The 8,826-nt window shown below is 43.8% G+C and overlaps 1 protein-coding gene across 2 annotated transcripts; it reads left to right on the top strand.

The window, feature by feature from the left end:
- The first annotated feature begins 239 nt into the window (after nucleotides 1–239).
- On the top strand, nucleotides 240–8,622 carry NXNL2 (nucleoredoxin like 2). Of its 2 annotated transcripts, none has more exons than XM_072360180.1 (2): nucleotides 240–687; nucleotides 8,092–8,622. In XM_072360180.1, the coding sequence occupies exons 1-2, from the start codon at nucleotides 386–388 to the stop codon at nucleotides 8,258–8,260; spliced, it is 471 nt and encodes a 156-aa protein (XP_072216281.1). In that variant the 5' UTR covers nucleotides 240–385; the 3' UTR covers nucleotides 8,261–8,622. The 2 variants fall into 2 exon arrangements, with proteins under 2 accessions (XP_072216281.1, XP_072216282.1); XM_072360181.1 differs by lacking the exon at nucleotides 8,092–8,622 and adding an exon at nucleotides 1,180–1,286 and having other exon boundaries at nucleotides 375–687.
- The last annotated feature ends 204 nt before the right edge of the window (nucleotides 8,623–8,826 follow it).

The raw sequence follows: 8,826 nt of genomic DNA, 5'->3' as shown, positions 1-8,826 counted from the left end.
AACAGAACAGTGATTACAAATCAGTCAGATACGAGATTATAAGTAGAAATAGGTCTGGAGAGATCTGTATAAGTCCTTCTCTGAGGACTTAGTTGCCAAACTACACACTTATAGACTATTGCTCTCATCCCTCAGCCCGGCTGGGGCAGGGGCAAAGGCGCGGCCACTCCCCTGCCACGGCCATTGGCCATCTCTGCTGTCAGTCAGAAGGTGGGGCGGGTATAAAGTTAGAGCTCCAATGTAGCAAACCAAGACGGGCAGTGGCTTCTCTAGGCGGTGTCAGCGCCCCGGTCCGGTGCCGCCCGCGGAGGGTGCACGTTCACCTCCCGGGTGCTGCGCCTTGCTCCGCTTTGTCCCCCCCCCCCCCCCCCCCCCCAGCCAAAGCATGGTGGACGTGTTCAGCGGGCGGCTGCTGATGAGCAAGGACGGCCACAGCGTGGACCCCGAGGAGGCACTGAAGAACAAAGTGGTGGGCCTCTACTTTTCGGCTGGCTGGTGCTCGCCCTGCCGCGACTTCACCCCCGTGCTCTGCGACTTCTATACGGAGCTGCTGGAGGAGAGCCAGTCGCCCGCGCCGTTCGAAGTCGTCTTCATCTCCTCTGACCACAGCGCCGAGGAAATGGTCGGCTACATGCACTCCATGCACGGCGACTGGCTGGCGCTGCCCTTCCACGACCCCTACAAGCAGTGAGTACCGCAGGGGCTGGCTCGCATCCCCCTCTCCGACATAAAGACTTTCCCGTACCTCTGCCTGCCCCCTTTGCAGTCCTGACTAGTGTCCCGGCAGCTCCAGGTCGTGCTTCCCGTCCTGCGCGGTTTCGGCCCCATCAGCCCTCTGCTGCTTTCATAGCCCTGTCCTCTGGGAGGGCTGCTGCTGGCTCTCTGTCCGGTGCTGTTCCAGCACAGTGATAGTTCTGGGTTGCACGTTTTGGTGGTGCTCTGGAAAGAAATAAGAGTGAAGGAGTAGCAAAACTCGTTGCTGATGAACTGAGGGGAGAACAGAGTTCTCAGTTGTGGTCTTGGCTGGGATGGCGTTAATTTTTTTAATAGAGGCTTGCATGATGATGTACTTTGGATTTTTGATGAAAATGGTGATAGGACACAGATGTAAGTTCTAAGTTGTGACAGGGCAGTGCTTAGGCGAAGTCAGTGACTTTTCTACTTCTGCCGCCCTGACAGCAGGAGTTCACAAGGAGCCGGGAGGGGACACAGCCAGGAGAACCGACCTGTGATGGCCAAACAGATTTCACGTACTGTGTGATGTCAAATTTGATAGTGAAAGTTGGGGTGAGGTAAGAAGGCAGGGGCGTTGAGTGATGGCATTTGCCTTCCCAGGAAACAGTTACCTGTGATGATCCTTGTTCTCCTGCCTGCTGATGGGATGCAGCAGGTGAATTCCTTGTCTTCCTTTGCTGGTGTGCGTGGCTTTTGCTTCACCTAGAAAACTGTCTTTATCTCAACCTATGAGTTCCTGTACATTTATTTTTATGATTCTCAGCCCCACCCCACCTGGGGAGAGTGAGCAAGTAGCTATTTGGTACTGAGCTACCTACAATGTTAAGCCACATCTACAAACAATTTGAGAGATGCAGGTAAGCTTGGTAATAAACCAATTCAGTTGATAAACAAGGGACAAAAAATTCCTGTGGTAATATGATTTTAAGTGGGCACTACTGTAGGTAATTTGCTCAGCAGAATAACAAAAGGTAGAGACATGAGCATGTTTAAAGAGTGAGGTGAAGGACAATAACAAGAACTGTTATGATGACAGAAATTAAATGTATACATGCATTTTGGCTACTCAGAAACATGATTTAGTTCATCTGAAGAGTTATAGACAAAGGGGACACAGAGAAGGTATTGCAGAGAAGGGGGGAGGGCGCTGAAATTTCTGTAGGCTGAAAATGTTTCTTTAGATTTGGCTTAGGCAAAGCAGTAGGTTTAGTTTATTTGTGTAAAGTTGTATATTCATAGAAATGTATTAAATAATGGAAGTAAATGTACAAGTGGTTCATATTTTGTCCTGTAAGAGCAGTGATGTTTCAGCCAGTGAAGGTCAGGAAATAATGAGTTGCTTGATCTGTGTACTTTGACAACCTCAAGAGCGAACCCAGGAATTACATAATCCTTCCTTGGATCATTCCTGGATGTCAGAAACTATTAAATGCTATGCCTTTGTTTTTTAGTGGCAATTTCCATCACCTCAAAAATAGATTTAAAAATACTTTTTCATAGCTCTCCAAATGCTTCCCAGGCAGTAATTGTATTCAGTAACTGCTAACACTAGTAGAATTCATGCCAACTTATTGAAGGTAATGTAATACCTGAAATCACTTCATCCGGCAAGGATGATTTGGCACAGGCCATTGGAATGTGCTTGTAACCTCAGATTCAGTGGATTAGGGTTCTATTTCGAACTGTGCCGTGACCTGCCCAAGTCATGTGGATTGGAGGTATGGAGGCAGCCTAATCAGCTTTTCAGTTTCTAGTGACCTTCAGATACCTTTAGTGAAATGTGGTTTGTGCCATCAGGGGTAGCTGGGAGACCAGTGTTCAAAATGTATCGTGGAAGAACAAAGAATGGAGCAATAGAAAAAGGCAATGATTTTGAAGCTGTTTATTGCTTACAATAAAGGCTCACATGAAGATGCTTAAGAAGCTTAGGTTGAATTAGCTGGCAGTTTGGCTTCAGATATATTAATGAACCACTGTAAACATTTTACAAGCACATCTGACTTGTCCAGATGTAATTCTGGCCATTTCTTTCAGTTCTAAGTAAGAGCACAGTTTTAAATTTAACTCATAACAAATCGGTATTTTAATATTGGGTGTTTATTAATCTTTATTCATTAACCTTTTACAAATTCCAATTAACAAATTTACAGTTAGCAGAGTGGTGTGGTTAGGATGGTATTTTATAGGTTTTATAGTTAGAAAGATCATAATGGTGGAAAGAGATAATAAAAATAAATGGAATGCTCGCCCATGTCCTAGTCTCACAGTAGATAACTCCAAAAGGAGGAATCTCCAGAAAGAGATTCCCAGTGGCAGTCCAGCCCTTAAATGGGGTCTAGGAGAGGTGGAGCCGGGCTCTGCCCCTTCATGTCACAGGGCTAAATTGCCTTCACTATGGCTGTCTTAGTCCTTGCCTCAGGTGATCAATCCCTGGTTCAGTGAGTGACTCAGCAGTTCCCATACAGTCATTCAAGTTGATTTCTCTGGTGTGGACTCTCAAAGTCTACAGTGATGTTGGTGTTCTAGCTGGTGACTTCATTGTGTAAGATCTGCAACTTAGACTGATGTCTCTCATAGGACAAAAGAGCTGACTTGAAATTGGATAAAAAGCGTTTCACACATGGAGGTGTAATTCTTCGTGGGGCTGAATTTTATCCTATTTAGAAGTAGCCTATAAGGTAGTAGACAAAATGTATGTACCTGTGGAATAGCAACAAAATAAATTCACTGCAAGATCTTGGGATCTTCAGTGCTGCTGACTGTTTTCTCAAGAGATGGCAGAAGTACTTTTAATACAGTAGATGACCTATGACCTGACTAGCAGGAAATACTACTTCTGATGCTTTGACTGCTTGCAGTTTTGATGTTGATCTTGCTGCTGCAGGCACAGGCTTTAGGTTCTTGCAGAGGTGGGACAAAGACATTATAGAAAGGAGCAGTAGAGAAATGGGAATAACAGAGAGCTAGAAGAGGAGTAGAAAGGAATATATTAACAAATGGTAGTAAATAGTTAGTAATGCTGTGTTCATCACAATATGTGAAGAGACTGCTGTGTTTATACCTAACCCTACCCTGAAATCAGACATTCTTTATTAAGCTGTCTGTGGTGTGTTAGTCATTCTACAAACTGACAGGCAGGCGTTTATGTGAGCTCCTATCAGCGAAAGCTAGAATCCCAAACAGTCCTAAATGGTTCCTGGAAAAAAAGGGAGAAGGGTATGCTTACATTTTATATTAGAATCTTTAGATTTGAATGTGTACTAGCATCTTTGGAAGTGTGTCAAGGGAACTTGAAAAAGGCAAGAGAATTATCTGTGAGCAATTAAGACTTCTAACCTGTTTAATCTGATGCCAAATATGAACACTAAAATTCCCATTCTTATATTGTGGGTCTTTGGTATCATTAAGTGGCTAATGCTTACTTGTGTGGAAAGGTCACTGCTAGAAGAAAATACACGTGGCTGTGGATTACAGCACATACTACTAGAAGCAGCTTAACAAGATGGAAGTACTTTTGCTTGAATATACTGGATGAGTGAAAGCTGTTAAAACTGAAGGGTTATTAAATTTCTCTTTAACCTAGTGAGTGTTCTGTATGTGTTTCCATTATGACATTAACTTTGCCATGTGTTGTCTGTCTCTTAAGAACCCTCTTGTGTATAGGTCTTAAATCGTCACATAAAATTATTCACTTATGTTAGGAGTTAACCCTGGAGAGCAGCTAAGCACCACTCAGCTGCTTGTTCACTTAACTTCCTTCCACCTCCACAGTGGGCTAGGGCAATTAATTTGAACAGAGGGAACTTCTGGGTTGAAATAAAGGCAACTTTATGCTGAAGCACAACAGTATTCACAAGCAAAACAAAACAAGGAATTCAGCTGCTAAATCCTATCAGCAGGCAGATGTTGAGCCATTTGCAGAGAAGCAGGTCTTCGTCACACATGATGAAAAGATGACATTTCCAATGAAATCTGAATGTCCCCCCACTTCCTCCTTTCTTCCAGCTTTTATTGCTGACTCTTCTGTCATGTGGTTTGTGAGATCCCTCTGTTCAGTTGGGATTCACTGTCTCAGCTGTGTCCTTTATCAAACTCTTTCCCACCCCGAGATTCCTCACGGACAGGACAGAATGACAAACACAGACTTGACTGTGTAAGTACTGCTCAGCAACAGGTAAAACACCAGTGTGTTGTTTCCAGCACTGTTCTGACCCCATGTGCAAACCCTCCTACTGTGTGGGTTTCTATGGATGAAATAAACTCCACCATAGTCTGAAATCAGTATATGATATGAGATTTCAGCTAGATTTGATGGGGAAAGAGGGTGGAAGTCAGTGGGACAGAGAATGCTTTGGGGATGATGTTACAGGAAATTGCAGGGAAAAATCTCTGGATTGTCCTGTAGGATCTTGTAAGAACTCCTCAGAGGAATGTGCTGCAGATTCTTCACCTGAAATCTTATTGTGTCCCTTTATACTTGGACCTGCTGCTTCCCTAATGCTTCTGTATACTAATGCACACAGCATGAGAAATAAGCAGGAAGAGATCTGTGTGTGGTTGCAAAGCCACAGTCTCCTTGTGAACATGGAGACCTGGTGGGACAGCTCACGTGTCTGGAATGCTGTCATAGATGACTACCTGCTTTTTAGGAAAGACAGGCCAGCTAGGTGGGGTGATGGAATTGCTCTTTATGTGATACCTAGAATGTGCTGATCTCTGTTTGGGGGTGTGTTATGTAGCAGTGGAGAGCTTGTGGCTGAGAATTAAGGGGTAGGGTAGTATGGGTGTCACTGCTGTGAGTGTGTATTATAGGCCCCCTGATCAGGAGGAGGAAGTGGATGAGGCTTTTTACAACCAGCTGGAAGTAGCCATAGGACAGTATGAATAAAAGAAGAAGAGAAATGAGTATTAGAAGATGACATGATTCTGACATGAGGAGACTCATAGCCTGCCTCTCCCTCTTGGACTTGCTCAGCGGTCTACCTGCTTGCTGATTAAGACTGGCCACTCTGCTGCTGCTCTCCCCTGAAGATGTCTGCCCTCAGATCCCTCACAACAAAGTCCTGCTTGCTGATGGACTCTCTTGGGACTGCTACCTAGGTCCTGCTGTCTACTCCGAGACTTACCCTGCAGCTTCTTCCAGCTACCTGCTTGCTGCCCAAGGCCAGTCCTACTGCTGCTGCTTTCCCCCTGCACTTTTTCCTTGGGCCATTGGAATGCCTTGGAACAGGACTGCTGGTGGATCCTGGTGGTGTCTATCCCAGCTTTATGCAATTTTTGCCTCCTTCTGTCTTTTCTACTGTCTGACTTCCCATCCACGTCACCCCAAATTGTCCATTCTCCCCTTCCCCATCTTCCTGATTAAGATTTGTAATAAACTGATCTGACCAACATTTGAACTGTTATTTCTTAATTTCACGCTGGGTATACATACAGCAAAGAACCTCCTCTCCCTCCTATAAATTGGAGTGAGACACCCGGAAAGGTCATGGAACAGCTTGTTCTGGACATCAGGTCCAAGCAATTAGAAGAGAAGAAGGTTATCAGGATTAGTCAGCATGGGTTCACAAGAGGGAGGTCATGCTTGACCAACCTGATAGTCTTCTACAGTGTCATCAGTGGCTGGGTGAGTGGGGAAAGAGCAGTGGTTGTTGTCTGTCTAGATTTCAGCAAGGTATTTGATGCTGTCTCCCACAGCATCCTTATCTATCCCACACTTCATCAGCTTCATTATGAGTGCACAGTGAAGTGGGTTGAGAACTGCATGAGTGGCCAAGTTTAGAAAGTTGTTACCAGTGGTGCAGAGTCCGGTTTGAGGCCTGTATCTAGTGTGGTTCCCTAGGATTTGGTGCTGGGTCTAGTCTTGTTCAACATCTTCATCAGTGACCTTGATGAGGGGATAGTGTCCGTCCTCAGCAAATTTGCTGATGATACAAATCTGGGAGGAATGGCTGTGCTGCCATTTAGCAAGACCTGGACAGGATGGAGAGTTGGACAGGGAGGGCACAAATGAGGTTTAACAAAAGCAACTGTAGAATCTTGCACGTAGGGAGGAATAACATGCATGTACCAGTACAGGCTGGGGGAAGACCTGCAGAGAGGGACCTGGGTGTCCTGGTTGATGAAAGGTTGGCTGTGAGCCAGCAGTGTGCCCTGGTGGCCAAGAAGGCCAGTGGCATCCTGCAGCGCATTAAAAAGAGTGTGGCCAGCAGGACAAGGGAGGTGATCTTCCCCCTGTATTCTGCCCTGGTGAGGCCTTACTTGGAGTACTGTGTCCAGTTCTGTGGTCCCCAGTACAAAAAAGACAGGGATCTCCTGGAAAGAGTCTATTAGAGGGCAGATAAGATTATAAAGGGCCTGGAGTATCTCTCTTATGTGGAAAGGCTGAGTGACCTGGGTCTGTTCAGCTCTGAGAAGAGAAGACTGAGGGAGGATCTGAGTAATGTCTGTGTTTCTAAGGTGTGGGAGGTAAAGGGTGAGGCCAGACTCTTCAGCAGTGTGTAGTGATAGGACAAGGGGAAATGGCCACAAACTGATGCAGAGGAAGTTCTGCACAAATGTGTATAAGAAGAACTCATGGCAAGGGTGATGGAGCACTGGAATGGCTGCCTGAAGAGGCTGTGGAGTCTCTTTCTCTGGAGATGTTCAAGACACACCTGGATGCTTGTCTGTGCAGCCTGGTCTAGGAATCCTACTTTGGCAGGGGGGGTTGACACAATGATCCTTAGAGTCCCTTCCAGCCCCTACAATTTTGTGATTGTGTGACTTTTTGTCCTTCAAAAGTAGTCTCTAATTTTTCTTAGGTCACTTGCTCATCAACAGTTTGGTTAGATCCTGATTTCTTTCATGGAGCATCTTTGTTGTATGCCTTTTTAACTTTTTCATCTGTAGTTTAACTGTTTTGTTGGAAAACAATTGACTGCAAGATAGTTATTTGTAATCTGTCTAGATTTATCCATATCCTGATTTAAAGTAATGACTAGTGTTGGTAATAGGCAGCCTTTCTTGCCAGTTTTTCTTCTCTTGAGGCTTCAGCTTGTGTCACTGAAGTCCATAGAATTCAGTTTCCACTCCTTCGGAGGCTACAGGCAGTGATGAGCAGTTATGGGAAGGTTGCTTCAACTCTCCTAGCTCCCTTAACTAAGTTTCACCAGTAAATGCCCGGTTCTGGATGTGCTTTCTCCATCTATCCAAACTACCCAGTGCTATGCCTCAGACTCTGAAGAGTCTGGGCAGTCATTGCATCTGCTCTCCCCTGTATACTTACCCGAGTAACTTTCGCAAGAAATTAGGTGTTTTCCTAGAGTGATCCCTAATGTTGTCTTTATATTTAACTTTTTTTTTTTTTTCTCTCAGTGATCTGAAGAAGAAATATAACATAACAGCAATTCCTAAACTGGTGATTGTGAAACAAACCGGAGAAGTCATTACTGACAAAGGAAGAAAACAGATCAGAGACAAAGGGCTGTCCTGTTTTCAGAACTGGCTTGAGGGTGCGGATATCTTTCAGAATTTTTCAAGTTAAATAGAAATTGACAAGCAAGATAAGCCATCATGGAGAATTTTGTAGAGCTTTTGAACAATTTTTGTCTTCTTCAGAACAAGAAGAGTATGGCTGTGTTATTTAACTTTGTTTGAAGAGATAATTTGTTTTTGACTTGAAGATTATTTATTCCATTAAGTCATAAAACACAGTGTCTATTTTATTTGTGTTCTTTTATCTACTGTAGTAAGTACAAACCAAAATGTTCCTAATAATGCTGAAATACTTTGAGAAGCTATTTTAGACAGTAATAAAGAAGCACTGTGAAATCTATGCAAATATCTTATTCTTCAAAATCTGTAAAAAATATATCCACAAAGCTATTTTTCTTGTCAATCTTTTCTAATAATAAACACATTTTATGAACAAAATTGTTTGCTTTAATAAGTATTTAAAGTATATGAATTTGAAGTCTTATCTATTTTAACAGTCTTATCTGCAAATTACCTGATTAAAATACATCTGCTTAATGTTCAGTACTGGTAATGTACTTTTTTTGTGTGGTGGTTATGTAAGTCGCTGGGTTTTCTTTGTCTCTGGAATTTTAA

Source organism: Excalfactoria chinensis, chromosome Z, assembly GCF_039878825.1.
Source record: "Excalfactoria chinensis isolate bCotChi1 chromosome Z, bCotChi1.hap2, whole genome shotgun sequence".
Taxonomy (NCBI): Eukaryota; Metazoa; Chordata; class Aves; order Galliformes; family Phasianidae; genus Excalfactoria; species Excalfactoria chinensis.
The sequence above is the reverse complement of the archived record's forward strand: the minus strand, read 5'-3'. Positions and strand labels throughout refer to the sequence as shown.

What these genes read in the sequence shown, in the direction of transcription:
- NXNL2 (XM_072360180.1), top strand. Translation starts at nt 386, where the DNA reads ATGGTGGACGTGTTCAGCGGGCGGCTGCTGATGAGCAAGGACGGCCAC. An exon ending in TTCCACGACCCCTACAAGCA is followed by an intron (nt 688 to 8,091) that starts GTGAGTACCGCA and finishes TTTTTCTCTCAG; the next exon opens with TGATCTGAAGAAGAAATATA.